General features: G+C 41.2%; 1 protein-coding gene across 3 annotated transcripts in view; it reads right to left on the bottom strand.

Moving 5' to 3' along the window:
* Positions 1-25,957, bottom strand: part of LOC112648662 (selectin P) — a 39,008-nt gene continuing 13,051 nt past the window's right edge. The window contains exons 4-17 of one of the 3 annotated variants that reach the window (XM_025430425.3): positions 24,048-24,155; positions 23,416-23,601; positions 22,343-22,528; positions 21,572-21,757; positions 19,909-20,094; positions 17,561-17,746; positions 13,990-14,175; positions 8,627-8,812; positions 7,060-7,269; positions 5,782-5,967; positions 5,023-5,142; positions 2,746-2,776; positions 1,660-1,715; positions 1-1,075 (exon numbers count right to left, since the gene is read on the bottom strand). In XM_025430425.3, coding sequence (XP_025286210.1) covers positions 1,661-1,715; positions 2,746-2,776; positions 5,023-5,142; positions 5,782-5,967; positions 7,060-7,269; positions 8,627-8,812; positions 13,990-14,175; positions 17,561-17,746; positions 19,909-20,094; positions 21,572-21,757; positions 22,343-22,528; positions 23,416-23,601; positions 24,048-24,155 — 2,012 coding nt within the window. In that variant the 3' untranslated portion in view covers positions 1-1,075; position 1,660. Of the gene's footprint in view, positions 1,076-1,659; positions 1,716-2,745; positions 2,777-5,022; positions 5,143-5,781; positions 5,968-7,059; positions 7,273-8,626; positions 8,813-13,989; positions 14,176-17,560; positions 17,747-19,908; positions 20,095-21,571; positions 21,758-22,342; positions 22,529-23,415; positions 23,602-24,047; positions 24,156-25,957 lie in introns of all 3 variants that reach the window. The other 2 variants (XM_025430424.3, XM_025430426.3) reach the window with 2 other exon arrangements.

Raw genomic sequence — 25,957 nt, 5'->3', positions numbered from 1 at the left:
TTAGACTGTTTTATCATTTTTATTTACATATTTACCCACATGTTATTCATTCTACATGACATGTTTATTGCAAGACAAAGGTATTGTTTGTCTATTTTTGCACCAGTTCCAGATAACTACTATGTAACTTTCAACAATCTACATATTAAACATGTGATTTAATAAATAACATCTGTTCTTCCTTATAGGACATTCAGGTGATGAAGATTTTTTCTGCTTTTCTGATTTTATTTCTTCTCTGGTTCTGTGTAGGGGCCAGTGGTATAGTATATATTTGCTGACTGATTGAAGGGTTAAGTTGTAATCAAGACAACAGTAATTATGCATTACATTGATGTAAAAAAAAAAAAAACGATGTACACAGACATTATTGAACAAAACACCAAATAATAAAGCATGGCATTTGGGAAGAATCTTTTAAATCGCACATTTAAATTTTGGTCTTGAGGTTCTTTTGAGGAGAGTGACCAGTGGAGTGAAGGTGACATGTGCCTTCCTATCTTGATTCTTGGTCTTCTATACTCTGGTGCCATCCAGAGGCTTCTCTGGAAGCCTTGCAGCAAGGGTGCAATACGCTTCATAAGCAGCAAACACTGGAGACCCCAGAAGATCTTCTAGAAATTCCTCAAGTCACAGATACCACCTGCCTTCCAACAAATTAGAGAACGCCTTCCTCCAATCCAAAAATAAAGAGGCATTTTTATTTTTCCACAGTTTGGTCTTCTGGTAAGTCAGATGTTTCAGTCTCTGGTTAATTAGTCTGTCAAGAAAGTACAGCTGGGCAAAGCCCACAGACCACTGCAGACATTCAGTCCCGGCGTCTGAGATTTAAGGAAGAGGTGGAGCAGGAAAGGGGGGGGGGGTGGAGAGTTTGGACTTGTGGCACAATCCCTCTGCTCTCATCCAGAACTAATCTAAAGGAAACTCCATGTCTTTTTTTTTTTTTTTTTCCTTACAAGTATTACCAGAAAACTGCAGCTAATATGCTACAGTGTAACTCAAGTCTGGCAGGAAAACTGGTGTTCAAAAATAGGATCCTGTGGAGGTTGAGTGAGGAGACCAGCAGGACAGGTCTCTGAAAATGAGACAAAAGAAATTAAAATAACTATATTTTCCTTAAAAGTAAGCAAGCTAGCTAGCTAGTTCTCAGCATATCTGTCCCTTGAGGATCAACACAATCCCTTCTGGCATCTAGGCTACTTTCCTTAGGAAACCCAGTTATCACTGAGCTTTTTGGAGGAGAGAATGCACCAGATTATTTTTGTTTTCCCAGCAAGTCACATAGGGGATTAGCTCCATAAAAGTTCGTAAAAATTTTTTCCAGTAGTATGACTTCTGGTTACCAAGCAAGGACCATGGTGTTGTTAATACCTTCAAGCAGCCATTAATGGGGATGTCATACACCCTGAAATAATTATATCTTATTAGAACATTTCTATCCTGGAGGAAATGGAAATCCTCAAATAAACTTACTTTCTATTATCAGTCTACTGACATATCTTGTCCCCTGCTGCCAACACAATTTCCTTCAAGGGTTAAAAACTTAATACATGCTTAAAATCTAACTCATAATTATATGATGAAACATCAAGTTCTAATATTCTTTCTCTTTACCCTACTGGTCCATTTCCTTCAAAAATATCTTCATAGGTAACTTACCTTAAGGGGTTGGGTCAAATGCAGCATTCGTAAAAACTCCATATGTTCCTAGATGGCTAAAGAACAGAAATACAAAGATGACCTGCCATACAGTGCTTGATCCTTGACCACAGTCCAGCACATACTTTCCGCAGAGACTGTGGATTACCACCCCACCCTGGAATTCTGCTTTAAAGGGAAACACAAACAAATGCCTAAGAAATTTTTGAGATCCCACGTAGCAGCTCTGGGTAATTTACACTGCACTTACACCCACGTGAAGTTATTGTTGACACTCTAGGTACTAGAATACCTGCTATGGCTCTTCCTGGTGAGAAGAAATCCTCAGAACATGCCCAGCTTTGATATTTGATCATCTGGCCATAGTTTTCAAAGAATGGGAGTACTGCCTCCTATGGGTGTTTTTTAATTTTCACAATTATCAAGAATTCTGCTGACACTGGGAAAGGGCTAGGGGTGCTGGATATCCCAATAGGCACTGGACACAAAAGAATTATCATACATTCCATAAAATTTTAGAATATCTATTCAATATTCCTGTAGGTGAATAACATCTGAGCCTAGAACTTAATTGCTTTAGATATAAATAATATATATTTTTGCATCTTTTAGAATACAATTGCCATGTGAGTTGAGGGAAGATTATGACAGGTTTTCCAATCCTTTACCAGAGTCATTCATCATTTAAAAAAAATCAAGTTGGTGTTGACAATGCCTCTGATGCTGTTTGAGACACTGATACGGTATTCCTAACTATTGGTCTTTATGTCCAAAGGTGCAAGTCTCTGATAACCTCATAGCATCCATTAGAGTAGTTTCTCAGCTTTAGAGTTTTATTTCTATTACACATCACTTACCCCTTTGTCTCTGCTTTGCTTTATAATTAGAGCACTTACCGATTTTTAAAAACACTATGTTTGGTTAGGATATGTTATCTGTGTATTTTACTTTAGAATTAGTAAAGGGGACATTGCAAAAGATGTGTTGCAGAAAGGGGTCATTATGTATAATCATTCTGATATATTACAGTGAATGAAAAATCCAAATTTTACCAATTTAATCATTCATGAAACATGTCTATCTTACCTGTGAGGGTTCAAAGGGCTTTCCCCATCATCTGGAATAAGCAAGAAGACACAAATGATCAGTTGAAAAGGAAAAAAAAAACTATATGCAGGAGAAAGGTCATCAGTGGTAGGAGTTATTGGGGAAAGTCAGTAAACTGATTTTCAGATGGGTTCATTGTCAAGAGTATATTAGGAACAAGCTCTCTCTGAGAGGTAGGGCCTTTGTTAGGCTAAATTAAACATTTGACAGTATGTAATCTAGAGTTTTCTCATCTTTCTTCTCTTCCCATTCAGTGACAACCTCTTCTTTTTCCTCTGGTCCTTGCCTTCAGCCTTTGGGCTACTTTTGGTTATTGTTGATATTGAGATCTTTGGTTCTTGAAACCTATTACTTTGGCACTTGTGGCTCCCTATCATTGCAACCTGTGTCACACTCCCTCCAGTCACTAATTGGGCAAGTTAATCACATAAAAAAAATCCATACCAATATAACAAGGGCTATTTTCCTTCTCTGGTAACACAAGTGACGAGAGCCTCCTATCTTAATCTAAATGATCGACTCTGAGAGTGGAAACTTTAAATATGGCAGAAGGCCTGTCAACCATCCCATGGATACATAAAAGGGGGAAAGCATCTCATGGCTAAATAAATTTAGAAAATATTCAGTCTGGGATGCCTGGGTGGCTCAGTGGCCGAGCATCTGCCTTTGGCTCAGGGCATGATCCCAGGATCTGGGATCAAGTCCCACATCAGGCTCCCTGCATGGAGCCTGCTTCCCCCTCTGCCTGTGTCCCTGACTCTCTCTCTCTCTCATGAATAAATAAATAAAATATTTTAAAAAAAGAAAATATTAGGTCAAATGAAGATGAACAAGTACATTTATTACAGGGCATTGCTGAGTCTTCAAGGTGATAATGACTATGCATTTTGATTTTGCAGGACATGTATGCAGCATTTTCCTATATTTGACCATAGAATCTTAGAAAGTTTAAAATCACCTTGGGACAGGTCAAGAAAAAGTTCCCTATTCTCCCAAATGAGCTTATTTATTATTAAAGATATTGGAGGATGGGTGGCTGCTGGTCTCTCTTCATAGTCTGGAGGATTCTCTAGCAATGTCTCAAAACTAAAGAAAGAATTTGGGGAAAATGCAGGAATAGTGTGATTCCTACATGAGAGTTGGATCTAGAGGGTTAGGAGGTCTTGCCTCTACCTTCTGGATTTGGTTAAATAAACAGAAATGTTACATGGAAGATCTGGTTGTGGCTCTTTACTCTTGAAGCAGAGTGTTACGCTGTGTCTTTTGTCCCACTCACCCATTCACAGGAAGAGTATATGAAGGAGCTTTAGAAAACCAGCCTCAATGCAATGATGACTGTGGATGGAGAGAGCTCAAAAGTATAGAACAAGAGGTTCTGTCCTTGAGCAGTTAAGAATGGGTGCTGAAAGTCCTCCGTTCACAAAAACTCCATCAGATATAACAGCCATTCTCAGTTACCTGCATTTGAGTCGTCCTAACCCCTCAGGTGCCCATAGTTACCTTCCATGAGAAATGATGAAGAGACCCATTAGCTTATGAAAAGAGGTTTCTGAGCTCATGGGCTGAGCATCTGAGGCAGACAGAGAAAGACTGTTTTAACATTTAAGAGACAGTTCGCCTCTTATACTCCTAGGCCAGAGCTCCTCCTTTGATGAAGAGTCTGGTAAACACAGCTCCCTTATAGAGGGTCTTCATCCATTGGGTCTCTTCCCTACTTCAGTCCAGCATTAGCTCCACACATTTTCATAAGAATGTACAGATGTCCTAGAGTATCACACCAGGTCATGACTAAACAGCTGCTCTTCACACCTCTAGCTTTATTTCTCATTTCCTCCACAGCATTTCTGATTCATAGGCACTAACTACCTAACACCATTGATCAATAAATAACTATCACATAAGAGAATTATGATGGAGGAGAACATGACACTTTCCAGTTAGTCCTAGAGATAACTAAGGTTACCTAGACCAGAGGTTCCCAAGTGCCAATGCACCAACTGGCCTCATCAGAATTTGGAGAGGAGGGCTTTTGAGAAACTTGGATTTCCAGGACTATGTCTATGTCTCTCTCTATGAGGATCTGTGCTTTCATAAAGGTCATTCTGATGGGCAGTCAGATTCCAAGATGACTTCTCTTGGGCTTGTTTTCTTTAAATGCAAATTTTTTCAAACAGGAACTACTGATGTTGTAGTTTCACCACTCCTCTCCAAACAATAAGAAAGAAGAAAAGAAGGAGAAGACTTTTTCCTATTTACCTTTTTGTCTGAAGCGCTTTCTTAGCAGAGCCAAGAGTGTCCCACATGTCATCAAACCTATTGCAGAAGCCACTGCTCCACCAAAGTAAGTCAGGGATTCTTGGATTGCCAATGGCCCTGCTGCAAAACAAACACACACAGGGCATAAGAACTGTGTTGCACAAAAGACCATCATTCTTCCAGAAGATGTCCCAAGAATTCTGAGATGTGAGATCAAGCATGATCATCAAAGGTCCTGGCACTGTTGACAACGTAGCAGGAGAGATCTAGAAGCCACAAAACTACCACAACAGAATGGGAAGCAGGGCCTGACTTTATTCCTAATGATTAAATATCAAACATAATGTCCAAAGGATACAGGGGAAAGACCTAATGAATGAATAAAATGATTAAAGAAGTAGAAGTTTGGGACACCTGGGTGGCTCAGTGGTTGAGCGTCTTGCCTTCAGCTCAGGGCATGATCCTAGGGTCCTGGGATCGAGAAGTATTACGCAAAGATTATAAAGAAATGAAAGGATTCATTTGACAAATCCGAGCTTTGAAAAAAAGGTGTGGTGATTGTCTATACAGTCATTGAATTTAATTCCCACTGCTCTGCAGAAGGCAAGGAGATTCTGCTTGATTTGTCACAAAATATTTATTAATGCAGGGGAAACCCAGTGATGGAAAGTAAGACCACTGTCAGAAATGCAAGAAATGAAACACTGATTTTATTATGTTCCTTCTCAAAATGACTTTCTAACCAAACGGAAAATATACCTTTGCAGGCTGGCATGGGAGTTGACCATTGGCCATTCTCTTGGCATGCTGTTCTCGCTGATCCATTAAGTAACTGGCCCTCCGGACAATGGAAGCTACAGGTTGATCCATAGCTGAAATTTCCCCAAGGATTGGAGCAGTTCATCACGCCTGGCTCAATAATATGCAGCTCAGGGCATTTGATAGCTGCAGGGAAAAAGAATGCAGGAAAAACCAACATGGAGAATGAAGGTAATAGAGATTATGGTTTCTTTTTTTTTTTTTTTTTTTTATGGTTTCGTTTGTAATCTGGCTAGTTTTGGCAGCAAGTGAGGTAGAATGTAAAAGATCAGAAAGTAGATGAGCCACTTCTGACATTCATACCAGCTCCTCCAACATCACACATTCTAAGATGTCCGCTCACTCAGAGAATAGTAGCCAAAGAACTAGGATGGGCACATAGCAACATTCAATAAATACCTACTAATGGCTTGATCAATTTACCTATAAAAATACTGTTTTCAAAATTTCACTTCTCAAAAATACTGTTCTAAAAGTTATTATTACTACCACTGATAATTAGCTGGCATGTCAGCAGGTGTTTATTAAAATAGGAATTGTTCAGCAAAGTTGCCTCTGGAAGTTTGAAGGAAGTAGAGATTGCCTCCCTCTTTTAAATTTTCCTTCAGGGAACTTCAGGTTATCGTCCCTAATTTGTAGATGGGAAACTAAAGCTTGGGAAATTAAGTTTAACTCAAATAAACATTATTGAGCAATAGTGACATTTGCAAGGCACTGTTCTGGTCTTTGTGGGGAATCCAACATGGAGGAGACATAGTACTTCACATATGGTGTGACAGCTCTGCCAGAAGTATCATGATGGCTTATCTTTTTAGTTGGACTCCAATTATGAAAATATGGAATGTTTACATTATCACATAGTTAATGGAATTGCAACTTGTATTTGCAAATTCTTATAGTTCGTTTCATGTTCGGCATGCTTGTTTTCATACATTCGGACATTTGCAGATATTTCCTCCTTTATGTCTTTGAGGCTAGGGCATTGGCTTGTGACATAGCAAGGGGAGAAGTGACATGCCTGTGGCACGTTACCTCCAACTGGGATTGGTGTAGATTTCATGGAGGAGCTGACATGGAGGTCATTGGGATTGGATGGAATTTCAACAGGCAGGTACAATTTTAAGTGTGAGTGCCAGCTAGAAGATAGCTTCAGAGCTTTCTTTGAATAGCTCTTCCCCTGTATCTTTGAACATCGGCTGCCTGTTCCTTTCCCATTACCTTGGCATGTTGGCGTTCCTGCTGTCCATTTTCCTGAAGGTCTGCATCTGAGAGCACTGTCTCCCATGAGTATGAATCCAGCTTTGCATCCAAAGTAGCAAGTGGTATTCAGACCAAAGGTTCCCAGATGGTGCCTACAGGACACTGTTCCTTGCTCTGGAGTGATGAGGGCTGGACACTGAACCTTTGAAGTAGGAGCTGACACTATGCCTGCTGTGAAAACATGATTCCATTTAGAGAGCTCCCAATAAACGGAGCATAACAGAGTCAAGACTAACATGCGATAAACCGCCTTCCACTCTCGTAATAAGGGAGGCTCTCGCAATAGCTCCTCAAGGAAGTTAAGGAAAATTGTTAATCTCAGGTATGGAAAACCAGATGAGAAAAAATACTTAAAAATATTCTTGGAGAAGAGTACCTGGGTGGCTCAGTCAGTTAAGCATTCAACTCTTGATTTCGGCTCAAGTTGTGATTTTAGGGTCATGAGATTGAGCCCTGCAATGAGCTCTGCACTGGGCATGGAGTCTGCTTAAGATTCTCTCTCTCCCTCTCCCTCTATGCCTCTTCCCACCCCAAGTGCTCATGCACTTTCTCAAAAAAAAAAAAGTCTATCATCTATCTATCTATCTATCTATCTATCTATCTATCTATCATCTATCTATCTTTCTATCACCTATCTTTCTATCCTTGGAGAGATAATTCTCTAGACCAGAGGAAGAATAGGGGATGGGGAATGATCAATGTTACCAATATTTTTAAAAAGTAATAAAAATTGAAGAGTTGGTGCAGAAATGTAAGAAATTTGGTAGAAAGCAAAATATGCATAGGCCAATTGCCTGCCCTTGCTGCTTTGTTGGGAGGTGGCACTATCTGCTGGCAGAAGGTCAGCATGAAATGTGAGGTATGCATGATGCCACTGGCTTTGCCACTAGCTTTCCATATGGCAGAAAGATGCTCAGTGACCCCTCTACACCTCAGTTCCTTGATTTGAGAAACTGGATCAGTGACTCCACCCCTTCTACTCCTCCTGGCAATGAAGCAATGGAGACTATTCAATCGACTCTGTAAAGGTCTCAGAAAAAGAGGTGAAAATTATGAAAGAAAATTTCTACTTAAAAATTAATATATCTTGGGGCACGTGGGTGGCTCAGTTGGTTAAGCATCTGCCTTTGGCTTAGGTCATGATCCAGGGTTCCTGGCATCAAACCCCATGTCAGGCTCCCTGCTCAGCAGGGAGCCTGCTTCTCCCTCTCCCTCTGCTCCTCCCCCCTGCTGTTTTTTTTTCCTCTCTCTCTCTCATAAATAGGTAAAACCTTAAAAGAATCAATATATCTTTTATTCACAAAAATAAGAAGTCCTGTCACACCTTATAAATTTTTTAAATCCATAGGCTATGTTTCCTAGATCTCAATAGATAACTCATTTTAAAATAAGAAAGGGAGCTTTCACAATAACAATATTATGATGTGTACCTGTCAAATAGTAAGAAAGAACTTATATAAGTGTTTGTTATTTTTGAAGAAATTTCTGGAAGAAGAACTGTCTCAGTGAGTGTATACTACTTTACCTTTGCAGATTGGTGCAGGTGCTGTCCATTTTCCCAAAGCTGTGCATTCAACATTATTGAATCCCTCCAGCTTAAAGCCCCTGTTACAGGAGAAATGACAGGTGGAGCCAACGCTGAATTCCTTATGAGTGTCAGAACAAGCCAGGCTTCCTCGCTCTGGAGCAAATAATTCTGGGCATCTGATGGCTGTAGAGTCAAATAAATTCTGTAACAATCTTCAAGTTTATTCAGAAGCTTGGTTTGCACTGAATTCATTCATTCATGTATTCAACAAATATGTATTGAGCACCCATTATGTCAGGTATTTTGCTAGGCAGCAGGCATTCCACAATAAATAGCACAGATCGTTTGCTACAGTGGCAGGGGGAGGGATAGTGAGCTCACAGATGAAAGTATAGGTGGAAGTTACAAAAATGAAGAAGTCAAGGTCATACTTAAAACCCACAATTTCATCCTCTTCTCTATGCACTTGTGTTTCAGAGACTGCAAGCCTCCCATGGTTCTCACTATCCTGTCTGGATGGGTGCAGTCCAGGATTCCACTCCTGCTCTTCCTCCTGCCTAGAACTACTTCCTCTTAGATATCCTGCCATCTCCTTAAACTTAGTACATCTAAAAATCAATGACCATCTTCTGCTCTAAACCATTTCCTCCACTTGGATACCCAGAATGGTTTTTTTTAATACCATAGTTCCACAGCACAAGAAAGCTGAAAGCTTCCTGGTCAAGCTAGATTAGTCCCTGGAAATTCTCTGAACTGACTTCATGTATACTTGCCTCTGTTTTTTGGCTCATGCTGCCCTAAATTTCTATTTTCACTGGAAAAAATCCTACCCATTGGATCCTGTAGGATCCAATTGAACACAGCCTCTTGTAGAGCCTCTGCTGCTCACTGCAGCCTGAAGTCTTCTCTGAACACATCAGTTTTTTGTTTGAACTCACATGCTGTCATAACATATGCCATATTTTCCCTCACCTATTGGATGGAATGCTTCTAAAACCCAAGAGCCAGGGGCACCTGTCTGGCTCAGTTGGAAGACCATGTAGTTCTTGGTCTTGGGGTTGTGAGTTTAAGCCCCACATTGGGTATAGAGATTATTTAAAATGAAAAAAAAAAACTTAAGAAAAAATCCCAAGAGCCATAAAGCTTTGTGTCTTTCACAGTTGACATTACTGGGTCTCAAGAGGTAGTACTCAGCAATCATTTGCCAAATGGACAAATAAATGAATTTTAATTTAATAACCATTTCCCTCAAAGTTTTTTTTAAAGATTTTATTTATTTATTCACAAGACACAGAGAGAGAGAGAGAGAGAGAGAGAGAGAGAGAAAGGCAGAGACACAGGCAGAGGGAGAAGCAGGCTCCATGCAGGGAGCCCGACGTGGGACTCAATCCTGGGTCTCCAGGATCAGGCCCTGGACTGAAAGCGGCGCTAAACTGCTGAGCCACTGGGGCTGCCCTCCCTCAAAATTTTTTATAAATTATTATGGTCATATATTTCTGTTAGGATCATGTGTTTGTTTCCATGAAATTCTCTGACATAAGACTATTCTTTATCATCAAATATTTGACAAACTGATTATTCTTCCTTTAAATCCAAGTTATTTATTTGAAAGCAATGCCTTGGTCAAGTCAGGCTCATTTTGTGTAGCATTTTTACCTTTAAAACAAAACAAAATAAAACCTGTTGAAGTCTTAAATAGTGCCTCATAGTAAAGTGATATTTCTGGCCTTTATATGTTGGCCCATGTGTTTTTCAGTTATAGGCTAGTCACCAAAAGATCATGACTCTTTGCATGAATCCATTCAAATAACCAAAGTAATATACTGAATTTCAGTTTAGACTGCTCACATTTTGAGTAATTAATAACTCCATGTCTGGCAGATCAATTTCATTTACCAAACATTTATTGAATATGTCTATTGATATAAGTCATAGACATTAAATCACCTCTGAACATTTTCACCAAAACAACTTTTTCAGACTCTCTCAGGATTTCATAGTTAAGCCCAAGAAAATGTATAATGTCAGTTGTAGGACAGCGAGGACCTTGTCAGCTCTTTTCAACACTGCATTCCAGGAAATAGGGTCTGGCACCTAGTAAGGGCTCTTAAATGTTTGTCAAATGAATGAATAAGTTAGTGAGCACAATTTAATTTGAGTGCATTCTAACGAATGTTTTTATGTCTGAAAGTAAACAGGAGGAGTTACTGTTTGAAAAACTTAATTCGTGTGACCTATAGCATTAAATCCACTTGGGGGCTATTGATTTGGTCTCAATATTGTTAGTCTTGTTCTGACAAGATTGTAGATACAGGTATTTGGGAGTTTTTAATTTTGTTTTTGTGGGATCCCTGGGTAGTTCAGCGGTTTAGCGCCTGCCTTCAGCCCAGGGCGTGATCCTGGAGACCCGGGATCGGGTCCCACGTTGGTCTCCCTGCATGGAGCCTGCTTCTCCCTCTGCCTGTGTCTCTGCCTCTCTCTCTCTCTCTCTCTCTCTCTCTGTGTCTCTCATGAATAAATAAATAAAATCTTAAATTTTTTTTTGTTTTTGTACATGAAAGTTTCTAACTCTCTTAGGTAATAATTAAACTTGTCCAAACAAAGGCCTCCAAATAACTTTAAAGATTTGACTTTGAATCAAGTAAGGTAGTATGTTTTCCTGACTGAGAAGCAGCCTTGATGAGGTACATAGAAGTTTATAAGGAATGACCTCTTGGATAACTTGAAAAAATAGTCATATTCTTAAGCCTACTGTAAAACTTTACCAAAACCCAAACAATTATAAGAAGAATAGAAAACAGATAACAGTTGCTTTTATCACATGCTTAGGGTTCTATTTTTATGAACTTCTAAGGCAGCGCTGTCTACTACAATGACCTTCATTGATGTTTTCCTGTAATCAGTGAGGTAAGCACATACAATTGCATGTAAATTCATGAATCATTAGGTTCACTGGTCCTTGGTCATCAACTGACAGCAGAGGGCCCAAGAACTGGTGTTCTAGCTAAAAAGGAAATATCTTTGGAACCAATCAAAAAGGAAATCTCACATTGCACTCTGAAATGGGTGACTGAGTGGTCCACCTGCTACAATGTCCTGCTAACTCAATGGCCCTCAAGCCCCTCTGATATATAGCCTAGATCCACAAAACTCTATGCAAAAATCAGTGTTCTGGGGTCAAAGCTGAAGGGTTAAAACTTATGGATTCAGGCATGTGGGAAAAGAAGAGAAATGATTTGTCTAAATCCAGAAAATAAATTTGGAGAATGAGATGAAAGCACAAGCACAAAAACTGGAGCTCAAGATCAGGCTCAGACAAGGCTGCCAGTTTTGAAGCCCACAGTCATCTCAAGTTGCCATCCACAGTCAGGATTGGCTCTTGGCCCTGGGCAGGGCTGTGGGGTGCTTGCAGGAGATAACAGGAAACAGGAGCTTTGGAGGTTATGGGTTTAACAACTATATTGGTTACATACGTGATTTAAAATTTTAGTGAGATAATTTTTGGCATTTTAAATTCTTTAGCCTTAATGCAGAATGTGGGAAAATATAGCCTATGGTAAATGTTGATGGAATAAATGAACAAGCAAATGAGAAATAAGTGGGGAAGTATGAGTCCTTGGTGTTGTCCCTCATAGTGTTCTAGATTGATGGCAGCATTCTATGTTTTCAACCTCAGAACTCCTGACCAGGGAAGAGAGTTCAGACATTAGCTCTTCCACTCCTCTCCTTTTGGAATCTAGAAAACTGAAGCCCACAGAGTGTGATGTGACTTATATGGCACAGGATTTGGGGAAGAGCAATATAGGTATTTGGGTATTAATCTAGTGTTCACTCCACAAGAAGGAATAAGCAATATTTCAGCTATTTTTTCACACAACACTAATAGATTTCTACCAACACATTCTCTTGTCTGATTGCTAGGCATTGCCATTTCTGAAGTTCATTTCAGCCCTTAGAGTAGCAGCCTGGCTGCTGGCCGGTAGAAAAGAACACACTGAGGGGATCCCTGGGTGGCGCAGCGGTTTGGCGCCTGCCTTTGGCCCAGGGCACGATCCTGGAGACCCGGAATCGAATCCCACATCAGGCTCCCGGTGCATGGAGCCTGCTTCTCCCTCTGCCTGTGTCTCTGCCTCTCTCTCTCTGTGACTATCATAAATAAATAAAAAATTTAAAAAAAAAAAAAAAAGAAAGAAAAGAACACACTGAGACTGACCAGGGATGTTATGGACACTGCCACTGGGTGGCAGTGCAGTGTCAAAACTAGCTTAGAATCAGGGAGACCTGGGTTGGAATCCAGCTCCATACTTCCCAGCTCTTTGGCCTTTGCCTCCTATGGATCCTCTCAAATCCTCCATTACTCTTTCTTTTAAAGGGGATCATAAAAACCATGTTGTGTGGATCGGATGAGATTCTATCTATGAAATAGATAAATAAATAAATAAATAGATACTTATCACACAAGCAATAAACATTAGTTATTAGTGCTGGTTTTATTATTACTGAGTACACAGAACAATAAATTGGACCAATGATGTCGTTTGAAAGTAAATGTGAGCTGTGCATTAATTACTTCAGTAAACTTTTATTTTAGAGTACACTAAATGCTAGGGACTGTGTTAGTCAGATGTTTTTGGGGAAACAAAGATAGTAGGATCCAGCTCCTGCCTTTGAGGATCCTCCAATTCACTGTCAATAGGGTTTGTGCTCGAGTAAATTTAACCAGTAAATGATAAGTTGCATCTGAGCAAGAATTTGTCACATAGTCACTTCTGTCTACTTGCTGCAAAGGATACAAAGATGAAGAAGGTATGGTTCCTGCCCTAGAGAACTTCATAGCCCATGTGGAGGCAGAGCCAGGACAGAAGTGCACAAGTAGCCTGTGAGGTCCTCAAGGGCAGGGATGACATCCCATCCATCCCTGCATAAGCTCAGTGTGTGGGGCTTCAGTGGGGCTCACTGAAGGTGAATGTAGGAAGGAATAGTCAGTGGAAAAACACTTTATAAGGAAGTAAAAGTCCAGTGACAGCTGAGCTTTGTCACTTACTAAGGCTGTGAGTTGCAACAAGTTACTTAACCTCCCTGAGCCTCTGCTTCCTCATCTGGGAAATGGAGAGAACACCGCCTTTCCCCATTATTTCAGGATGGTGGCAAACATCAAATGTCATAGTGATATTAAAGTATATATGAAACTGAAATGTTTAAAGTTATAGGAATATTCAGAGAGCAAGACAGAAATTACTATGCTTTGTGGAGAGTGTGTTTCTTTTATCTTAAGAACAGTTTTACACGAATCCCTGGTGATTTCTCCCTCTATAATATTAGCTGAGAAGCCATAAGAAAGGAGAGATCCATGATCCTACCTTCACATGTTGGTGAGGAGCCTGTCCAATGTCCAGATGGAGTACAATCCAATATTTCTGGTCCAGATAAAGAGAATCCTTCATTACAGGTGAATCGACATGTGGACCTATAACTGGAATTTCCAAGAGGCTGGACACAGCTCATTGTTCCATTGTGAGGGCTTAGCAGAGGTGTGCAGCTCATGGCTATCATGGGTACAGTAGACAGAGGAGAGAAGGGGTCATTTTAGAACACAGTAACCTGAAATTAGTGTATATGCACACATAGGGGCAGTATTTGGTTATAAATGATTGTTTGAATTTCATGCTGTTTTATCACCAGTTAGAGGTCTTGGGCATATAAAATAGCAGCAGCTAACAGTTGATTGGCATTCTGAAACCTTCACCCACAAAAAGCTTTAGAGGCTATTCTAAAAGGGAGCTGGTGGTTTGGAAATATAGTGATGCAGCTCATTTCAGGTGTCCCTGGACAGGCATGGAAGTAGCTGCTTCCTTGACACCTTCAGAAAAAAGACCTAATGACCTTGCCAAAAAGCAGTGACAAATGATTGGAAATAGGAAAACGAAGTAAAATACTTTCTCCCCTCACAAAAGCTCTTTTCCCCAACTAAGGGGTAGAAAGAATCTGGGTCCAAATATTAGTTGTGTTCCTTACCAGCAATGTGTCTCTAGACCTTTCTGAACTTCAGTTGTTTCATCTATGAAATTGGAAAAATAATACTTCTTGCCTTGCAGGGATCCTTAGTTATATAAAATATAAGTTAATTAAATCATATGTAAAAATTAAATTTAAAAATATTTTTAAAATCATGGATACATAGTAGGCACATAATGTAACTGGCCATCTGCAAATACTCTTCCCATCAGTGTCATCCTATGACCAGCTCCAGTGACTCTACTTGTTCACTTATAAAAAAGGTAAATTAGATCTCATGGTTCTTTACCACAGTTTAAACATATGGAGTTTGAAGTGCTAGGGGACTTGCTTGGGTTGGAGGTCATGCTTTGTGACTTTGGGCAAGTCACTTAACCTCTCTGGGCCTCAGTATCTAAAATGTGGAGAATGGCATTGCACAGCTCCCCAAAATTTTTTACAAGGTTCAAAAGCAAAAACACTGTATGTAAATGTTAATAGCTGTTGAGATATCCCGGTGCCAATTAATTAAGCTATAATGCCCAGGTTCAACATGTTGACATTAAAAATGAAGACTAAAAGAATGCATGGTTTAGGGGTTTCTTCTTCACTGTTTGGTCTGATTAACTTGTGTATGGCTTTAGACCAGAGTTGGTGACAGTAGAGTTGAACCCGGGGCCATTCTTCTGTCACTGACTTGAACTGCTTGAGGTTCCAAGAGTATTTTTTATATCTTTCTCTTTCCTTCCCCCCTCCTTTTGCAGCTACATTTCCCTCAACCTGATCAACTTCTCCAAAGACTTAGTCATTTTCTGCCACTTGAAACATCTTTTATTCAGTATATGTGTGTGTGGTGGGAGAGAGGAGAGGAGACAACTCAAGAAGCTTGTAACCTGTAAAGACATATTGGGAGAGTCTTGGGGCCATGGAATCCATCTCCAGCTATTTTGTGGCCTTGCCTTTGATAGCTGGGGTGCATATCAGAGGACAACAGGGCAAAGCGGACATTGAAAGGGGAAATTGTCTGATAACATTCTCTCAGAAGTCTTACAACAGCTAGAGGGTTGCAAGCCTCATGTACCTTCCTGCCCAACCCACATTTGGGTATTTCACTTGATGCTCACCCAGCAACAATAGGGAGAAAGTTCAGTCAGAGTAAACAAAGAGCTAAAAGCAGAAGGGAACTGGAAGGTCACAGGAAGCCATGGTGAGTGTCAACCTCCTTGCTGTGAAACACCCACAGGCAGGACAGTGTGGGGCAATGAACTATAAACTCTGATTACTGTGATAGAATTCTGTGGAAGTATTTTAATCAGTGTGATCACTTTCCTCAGGGATTCTGAGTTCTTCCCTAAAGCTCCATGGACTTTGTAATATATCCAGGCTTCAGTGTAGCCAGTATTAAAGCAGAGAAGTCAAGGTCACAAGCCTCACTCTGATCTTTCCAGACCGTGCTTGCAGGGTGTACTCAACCCCAGCACCAGTGGCTTGCCATGCTCTCTGGTGCCTGGAAATGAAAAATGTCCAATTCTGTTGAATTCATTCATTCATTCCCTCATTTATTCACTGTTGACCTTACTTAACAGTGGGGTATATGTGTGTGTGTGTGTGTGTGTGTGTGTGTGTGAACACACTGGTGTGTGACCTGAATAGCAAGTGGTTTCCTCTTCATTAAAAACACGTCTACCTGCTTTCACTCAGATGTTAAAAGTCTGTACAAAGTGAAAGGCAAAGGCAAACAATGCAGAATTATCTAGTATTTTACCTATTTGATTTTATCATTAAAATTGCATATGCATCATAAAAATACTAATTGCATAGAGGGAAAAGTGAACGGGAAAAATATTGGAAGAATTCATATAAGAATGCTAACCATGCCTATTTCAGGCTGTATTTAAGAGGATTTTTTCTTTTTTTTCTTATATTTCTGTTGCTTTTATGAATGAAAATCTTGCTTCATAAAAGTGATATTGCCAGGGCACCTGGGTGGCTCAATGGTTGAGCATCTGCCTTTGGCTCAGGTCGTGTTCCTGGGGTCCTAGGATCGAGTCCCACATCAGGATCCTTGTGAGGAGCCTGCTTCTCCCTCTGCCTATGTCTCTGCCTCTCTCTGTGTGTCTCTCCTGAATGAATAAATAAAATTGTTTAAAAAATAAAAACAAAGTGATATTGGCATAAATTTAACTGAAGAATTTGGCACATTGAGTGGAGAAAGGAATGGGGAGTATAAAAAGTGTATCTGGCCTTCAGATCCCAAACACAAGTGATTAGAACCAGTTCTATTTCATAAAATATTGGCAGACTATCCTGGCTTTCTTTTTGGTCAAGTACAATGCAGATTTACATCTTGAGGCTGAATGTGCATGTTTTATTTTCTGAGGATTCTATAATCTTGCATTTAGAGAAAATCTTCCTCTTTTCATCACTCTTCACTTAGTATCCTGAGTGTATTTCTCCATTCCTACACAGAACTTGGAGGAGGTTTGCAGCCAGGCACCTATGAATTTTGCCCCTCTCATTGCACTATTATACCTGTAGGTTGCCCCCATTCTGCCATATACTCTATGGTTCCTAGGAACAAAGTGCCGGGTCAGCCTTGGGACAACCATCCTGAAGCTATTTTTTTTCTTCTGGCCTCCTTTCTAGACACTGTTTTTAGCCAAGAGAATGGTGTACCTGGTTTATGATAGAAGCCCCCAGGTTCTACAGTAGGGGCCATTCCCTATCTCCTATTGCCAAGCATTGTGCTGCTCATGTTATATGCCTGGCCACTAAAGGACCTGCATTTGGAATCAGTGAGTTACAGGATGAAAGTGTTTGTTAATTTTCCAGTCCATTTCAAGCTTCTGGTCCTTAGACAGTCACCACCACTAAAATATAGCCTTTTAAAATACAGCCTACAATTGATTACAAGATGCCAGAAAGAATTCACCTTACCTTGACATTCTGGGGGAGGAGCACTCCAGTTCCCTGTACCCGAGCATTGCAGCATGCTTGCTCCCACCAGGAGTAAGCCTTCATCACAGGTGAAGCTGCAGGTTGATTGGTACCTAAAGGCACCAAATGGGTGGGAGCAGTTCACCTGGGCCTTGTTTGGAGCCAGAAGATCCTGGCACTGCAGAGCTATGAGGTGAGGAAGTAAGAGAGTGAGGACAGAGTAATACACAAGTACTCATTGGTTTTCACCCTTTTATTCTTTCTAGTGCCAAGAATGGATATTTCTGAATGGGGTGTGTTTAAACTGGAAGATGAGAAAAGCATCCATCACAATGGCACGTGAGGGATTTTATAAGGAAAATTCTAAGCCATTGTTAAGTATTTTCGCAAGATGCATGAATTACTTTTAAAAGATTATGCTTTTGGACCCATGAATGTATGCTAAGAATGTAATCAAGATGGATATCAAAAAATCAATTCAGAGGTTTTTTTAATGAAACATTACTTGTAAGAGCAAAATATTGAAAATGAACACAAATGCCACTAATCAGAAGCTGAAAATAAATTATGGCGGGTCGATGAAAGGAATATTAAAGGTCACTAATAATGATATATTCCACCTAGATATGGGAGGTGTCTCGATGTACAACGTTCAGTGAAAAAGCAGAATAAAAATTATATATATATGCTATGATCTCAAGCATATAAAATAGAAGGTCATAGGTGTATTCTAATACATTGTTTTTTCTCATCTTAAAGATGGGAACAATAATCGTAACTATCTTATGGAGATAGACTATAAAGTCCTCAATAAATATTATCTGCTGGTAGCAGCAAGCAGCAGCAGCTATGGTGGTAATAGATAGTAACGATACTATTAAAAGTACACATAGTTGCAGACCCTGACCATCATAGCAGAAAACACCTGGAACCTGGCAAGGGAGTTATTGAGACCATATCTTGGGAAGTTTAAGAGAGTATCCAACTATCCCTGGAGTGTGATGACATTTACATGCCTGGAGACAAAAATGGCCCCAGCGATCCCTTAAGATCCCTCCCTCTCTTTTAAGCACAGCAAAGGGCCCTTCTGTGTCTTTGTCTCTCGGACAATACATTCACGACACATCCCATTCCCTCACCATCGTGGCGCATGGTCATCTACTCCCTCACTGCCTCATTTTTTTGGTTTTTCTATTTTCTTATTGCAGTAGAATACACATAGTATAAAATTTACCATGTACCACTTCACTGTTTTTTAAGTACACAGTTCACTAATAAAAAGTAACACGTCGTTGTGCAGCCGCCACCACCAGCCGGCTACAGATCATTTGTCATCACCTCACACTAAAACTCCATACTCATTAAGCAGGAACTCCTCATTTACCCTCCTCCCAGCCCCTGGCAACCACTCTTCTACTTTCTCTATGATTTTGACTACTCTAGGGACTTCATGAGTGCATTCATACCTTATCCTTATCTGTCTTTTTATGACCAGCTTGTTTCACTTAGTAGAATGTCCCTGAGGTTCATCCATGTTATTAGATATGTCAGAATCTCCTTCCTTTTTAAGGCTACATAATATTTACCGTACATATAAACCACATTTGGCTTATCCTTTCATCCACTCATGGACACATTTATGAATCCAGGGGATTCATATAAACTGCCCGGGGAGCCCAGTAAATAGCAACGTGAAATGCCAACACTGCCTTCCTGGGGCATGTCTTCTGTGTGGAGTAACCCTCATAAAAATAATCCTAGTGACTTCCCTATGCCTTTAATCTGAAAGAGCAAATATGAAAACGTGAACTATTGAAAGATGACTTTGTAAAATCAGATCACAGATATATGATATATAAGGTAATGTTATTATTATTTTACATACATTTGTAAAACTCATAGCAATTTTAAGCTTGCTTAAACTTAAACTTGCTTGTAAAACACACATTAATTCACAACCACAAATGCTCCTATTTTACAAGAGGCCCTGAACTTCAGAGAGATCAAAAGCTTGTTGCCAGGAAATGACAGAACTAGATCAAATGCCTTGCCCATTACTCTTCTACCTTCCCACGTCATTGTTCATGCGTCATTCCTCCTTCCTCCCAACCCCCAACTCCTTCATGCCAACCCACTATATCAACCAGCACAAGCTTCACATTGAATTCTAATATGCTGTCCTGAACATGTGCTTTACCCAGGCTTTCATCCCTAGGGCAGCACAAAGAGGGCCTGGCACTAGTAGTTCTTAGTGAATGTCTGACGAATAAATGAATGACTTCTAAATGTAGGTGTGATGCCTTTAATGAAATGAGAGATGCAGAAGGAAAGTTCCAATGTCACAGTACCTTGACAGGCAGGGGCTGGTGCTGTCCACTGTCCCAAGTCAGTACACTGGACTAGGTCAGCTCCTTCCAGCCTGAAACCCTCAGCACAATGGAAGCGACAGCTGGTGTTGTACTGAAATGCTCTCGAGGATGGGGAGCAATCCATGCTTCCATGAACAGGACTCTTCAGTGGCCCACAGGCAACAGCTAAATAGAGAAAGTTGTCATCTGAAACTGGGTAATGGAAGGGCTCAGTTCCTTCTCAGGAGAGCCTTTCAAGAGATGCATCTTTCCTACCCATATTATCAGTATGTTCAGAACCCTGAATCCTCCCTTTACCATAAGGGAAACTGCCTGGATCACTGTCCTATGACCTCTTTGCCTAGATCACTCACCTGCCCTTTGATCTCAGCTTAGACTTCACCATCCTTGGGAGGCTGTTCCTGCCTACCCCAGCTGAGGGGTAGGGACTCCTCTAGTGAGCTCTAATGTCTAGTGAGTCTGCACTGTGCAGACACTACTGTACTGCTGCCCTTTGGACCACAATCTACTTGAGCTTGGGCTCAGTCATTTATACTTATATCCCAGGGCCTAGTGGTACTTGGTACATCAAAGGTACTCTTTAAATATTTATTGGTGATATTTGTGGAATTGGATATGGAAAGAATAGATACAGAACAGGCTGGACCTTTAAGGGAAAAGCTGGAATAACATAGCTTATTGTTGACACACTATTAATTGCCTAGGCTTATGAAATGATCCTGAGTGGGCCATGTCTCTGAAACACAGGATGTCATCCTCATCAGACTTCAATTGCCAAAGTGAGTGCAGCCCAAGGGGAGTTCCTGCACAAAATTAAGCCCCGAGTGACCTCAGTTCTGATAAAGACTGGTTTCCTCATGTGCTTCCTTGATAAAGCATTTTGTCTCCAGGCTATTCCTGGGTTTTTTCATAGTATGAAGACCCCCATCAAACCCGGGGCTTAGACCTTTGCTTTTTATAGAACTGGGGCCTCTAAGAACCAAAGATCCTCTAGTGCTTCTCTCTTCCTTTACAGATGAGAAAAGTGGGGTTCAGAATTGTTATTTCCCTAAGGTCTTATATCTGGACAGTAGCAGGGCTGGGCTTGTAATCTAGGTCTTCTGGGCACTCACTGATCCAATCCTCAATTTCCCCCCTTTCTGCCTTATGAGCTGAGGGTATGAGGCAACTGTACAGAATTCAGTTTTGTGCTCTTGTGCAACTGTGAAGGGTTGCATCACAGCCTCTGCCACTGCAGTGTGCTTCCCTCCATAGTCAAAGCCGCCTCCAAAAGATCATGGGGAAGCCCCCTCTTTGTCCTAATAGCCAGTGTTCTGACTTCCTCTCAAGTAGAGGACTTGTCCCACAGCCTATATTACCAATAAGTCAGGAAGGGGAAAAAAGGCAGAAATCTAATGCCTAGTCTAATGCTAGCTACTTTACACGTGCTTAATTGTGTACTGTTTATATATTTCATTCTCACAAAAGCACCTGACAATTCTTAGCTCATTTCATGGATGAGAAAAGCATACTTCCTGGAGGTTGGGCAACCTGTTCAAGTGTCAGTCTGGAGGAGGCTATCCTGAGGTGAAGAGCCCCTGATCTTTTCACAGTGCCATAACCCTATCCCGGGTGGAAGGGGGCAACTAAAGGAAACTCCTACCCTCACAGGCTGGTGGGGGTGCAGTCCACTGGCCAGAGCGAGTGCAGTGGAGTGAGGCCCAGCCCCTCGCTTGATAACCTGGTTCACATTCAAATTTGCATCTGGAGCCATACGCAAAGGCAGCGAGGGGATGAACACAGTCCATGGTTCCTTTGCTAGGGGCTTCCAGGAGTGGACACTGCACAACTGCAGAGAAGAACCAGGGAGAGAGAGAAAGATACTAAGGAAGGAGAAAACCAGGCCCACAGTGGGGGAGCAGTGATAAAACTACCCCAGGAAATTCAGGTAGACCTAGGAAACTCTAAGAGTCTCTCCCGATATTTGTCCAGAATTGGAGGACCAGTCCACAGGGTAATCTTAATCTTTAAAGAAAAGAGTCTTCCAAGCTTTTCCCTAATGTCCTCTATTCCTTTTATCTCTATAAACCTGTCCAGGTAGGTATTCTACACAGATGTAGATGCCATCCTTTCCTTCTTGAGAGAAATTTATGAATGGAGCCATTCTGTAACTGCTTGAGTGGGGAGTGGGGCTGTGAGTTTGGGAGAAGGGAGGACTTCTAAATTTAGTTTTTAGTGAAGTCAGACTTGTTTTTCTGGTGCCTGACACCCTTTTCTTATCCCAGATGTACCCAATGTACTGAGTGGCACGTGGAAGGAGAGTCAAGTTATGACAGTTCAGGAAAACTTCTCCATAGCTGGCCACTGTCATCTGTACTCACAGCAAGAACTGGGTGCAGTGAACATTACACACCCTCAGCTGCTGGAAACTCACCTTCACACACTGGGGCTGCAGCCGTCCACATCCCTGAGGCCGTGCACTGTACCACCTCTGGCCCAACTAATGCAAATCCCTCTTCACAACTAAAGTGGCAGCTGGATTGATACTGGAATGCTTCGACAGAGTGAAGACAGTTCATGCTTCCTTGCTCAGGAGTCTTTAGGGGTGGACACTGGGTAGCTACAAACAGCCACAGAGCAATAGCATGAGCCCTTGGGTTATGCTCAGCACCTGAGAAACCTCAGGATGCTAGAGCAGCTATCTATACCTTTCCTACAGGACAAGGTGATACACTGGGCTGGTTAAATGGTATTTTTAACATAAAGGATCCAAACATCCTTATTTTTTATTTACTTTTTAGTTTTAAAAAGACTTTATTTATTCATGAGAGACAGAGACATAGGCAGAGGGAGAAGCAGGCTTCATGCAGGGAGCCTGATGTGGGACTCGATCCCAGAGTCCTTGGATTATGCCTTGAGCCAAAGGCAGATGCTCAACCACTGAGCCACCCAAGCGTCCCAGTCATTTACTTTTTAAAGAAGCAAGGTAAGGGACACCTGGGCGGTTTAGTTGCTTAAGTGACTGCCTTTGGCTCAGGTCATAATCCCAGGGTCGTGGGATGAGCCCCAAATTGGGATTGGCTCTCTGCTCTGTAGGGAGTCTACTTCTCCCTCTCCTACTGCCCCCACTCATGCTTTCTCTCTCTCTTCAATAAAGAAAATTTTTTTAAAAAAAATAAAGAAGCAAGCAAAGTAAAATGATCAAATTAATAATACTCAGCCCTAAATCCTCATTATTATACTCTGCTTTGCAGTTAACAAAGAGAGGTAGATCCCTTTGTGATGCTTTTTCTTGAGAATCAAAAATTATGCTGATTATCTCACTATAGATACAAAACATCATGAAAACCAGTATTAGTGTTATTCTCATTGATGGATAATAGTAAAAATCAGAATTCCCCATCTAGTGCAGATACTCACTACTTCTCATGCTTTTAATGGAGAAAGCTTTTTTCCCCTCTGAAATTCTAGTTATCAGTGAAGATAGAAAGAATAGACTCTACATACCTACACATCGTGGTGGCTTATTTGTCCAGGTTCCAGAAGCCAAGCATTCCAGCTTGCTGGGTCCATTCAATTCGTACCCTTCAGTGCAGTAGAAGCTGCACTCTGAATTGAAAGAGAAGTTTCCTAGAGGGTGGCTGCAGTTCATGAGCACATGCTGTGGAAGATCAAAATCCCCACACTCTCTGACTGTAGGGACAAAATATTGATTTTTTAAATTGCAGGTTTAAAGACAATGTCATGTTTTCTAGAAGTTGGAAGCTATTTGTATAACCCTCTTAACCCTGTCTTTCTAACCCAACCTGGTCATCTTTCCTTGGTTCCTTTGTATTGACTACATCTTGGGAAATCAGTCTTTCACTGGTTTTTACTTCAAGTGAGCAAAATCAGCCTTTGTTTTGCTTCCTTTATGTTTCCCTTTTACCTTTTAGGATTTTCTGAGCAAATGTTCTAATGAAATGTTTTACCCAGAGCATGTGTCTTGGGACAATTGAAGTGGGGCCAAATGACAGACCATAGAGAGAGCCAGGACTAGCCATTATTCACTGGAGAGTCTCCAACACAGTTTGCTTCCTGGCACCACTTCCAGCACAAGACCAATGGCCACAATAATATCAACAAAATAGTGGCCTCACCATATTCACATTCTGATCCATAGAATCCGGGGAAACAGGAGCAGGTGTAGTTCCCGATGGTCTCAATGCATTCTCCTTGCTTGCTACAGGACATGTCCTGGCAGGAGGCTGCATGGATACAGAAGGATAAGAATCATGGGCATTCCCAGGAGATGTGAAGAAAAGCTGACTTTTCTTAGCCCCTCTTAGATAAGATCATGCCAGCCACATAGCAGAAAATGACAGTGTCCTTTGGTGTGCCAGCTTGGTCCCTGTGAAGGACATTGTAGGAGCCCACCAGAGCAGTGCATAGCTTCCACTTTAGGCTGAGTTTAGAGTTGCCTAAGGAGGGATTGTTATGTGTGGCACAGAGAGACAAAGAGCCACTCTTAGATGTGTAGACAGAAAAACTCCTCTATGTGGTACAAAACAGATTGTGGCTTTTTAACCAATAATGTTCTTAGAGTTGTATCATTACAGAAGCCTCCATGACAGACAAAGGTTAGGAATCAGATGTGAGGGGTCACATAAATATGATCAGGATCCTGGCTCTGCTGCCTACTATTATGCGACCTCAGGCAAGCTACTTCTCTGAGGCCAACTGGCCCAAGATCAGGGTCAAAGCCCTTGCACCTTTTGTTCATTTCAAATCTGCACCCAACACCACATGGTGGAGGGGCAGAGGAAGCAAATGAGATGCTTAAGACCTCTTCATGGTACAGGACAAACAGTCTGCTGAAGAGATGTTTCACAGGTCCAACTATGCCAGGCTTATGTGTGGGCAATATGACTGGCCAGCCAGGCCCTTCTCAATAGAAGAAGGTCTGAATGCAGAAGGGCTAGGGTTTCTTTCCTGCAAGAGACTTTTTGGGAATGTGTACACTATGCACCTGATGGAGGGTTAACATTAGAATTGATATTATGAAAGCACTGAGAATAATTTTGCTGATGAGGTCAGAACTGGGGGGCAAGGTCTGAGGCTAGACTATTTTCTGGTGATGTTCCCTCTGCACTAGGCCTTGACCACACTTGGTCCACTTTGGTCCATTACAAAAGGAAACTCATATGTCACATAGAGGATTATACTAGATCTCAACTCTGAGATGCTCTCATTCCATAAGTTATGCAGGTTCTATAGGAAAACATTCCCTGAGGCAGCCAGCAAGTTTGGTGAAGCTGCACGGGAGCACTGGGTAGGGTTCCAAGTAACAGGAAGATGCAGGAGGAGCAGTAGCCAATAGACAGAGGTTTGGTCCACATCTTCCATCCTATTCACCTTGACCCTACCAGTGTCTCCCAGCAGCAATACCTGTCTGTCCTATGCTCTGGGAGCACACAAATTCTATTCTGATTGTAACTTCCTCAGGATCTCAGAATGTTAGAAATTAGAAAACAGTCAATGGTCTGTATTCTACTCCACATCAGGGTTTCAGACAGGTTAGTAACTTTCTATAGCTTTGAATACCCAGGAAAAGACATAATGATGATTCACTGAATGAATCTTTTTTGCTAGGCTGTTCTGTGGTCTAGCAAATCCTAAAATTTAGAGAATCGGCCCAACTTAATTTATTGTTGCAGTCTACAACTGCAGACAGTTGATGCAGACAGATGATACTCTATTTATCTATTTATCGACCCACAGAGAGTCGATGGTTCCCCTATACCCTTTATGTGTTGGATGGCAAAATGTGACTCAGTGATAGTGGCTGCCTAGAGTGTTGTATTGGTGGAGATGGAAACTGGCTGTGTTCAGGCAAAATTGCAATAATTAGCCATATGCACCATTATTGCAGGTTAGAGGAGTGGGCATTGTGCATACCAGTGGTTTCTGATCCCTTTTCTTCCTTGTAATTTTTTGCAAGCTTTGTTGGGGAAGATAGTCTTGCAGATATGGATGTTGAAGGTTGAGCAGGGAGGGGAAGCAGAGGCAT

Source organism: Canis lupus, chromosome 7, assembly GCF_003254725.2.
Source record: "Canis lupus dingo isolate Sandy chromosome 7, ASM325472v2, whole genome shotgun sequence".
Classification (NCBI taxonomy): domain Eukaryota; kingdom Metazoa; phylum Chordata; class Mammalia; order Carnivora; family Canidae; genus Canis; species Canis lupus.
This window is presented reverse-complemented; position numbering and strand designations above follow the sequence as displayed.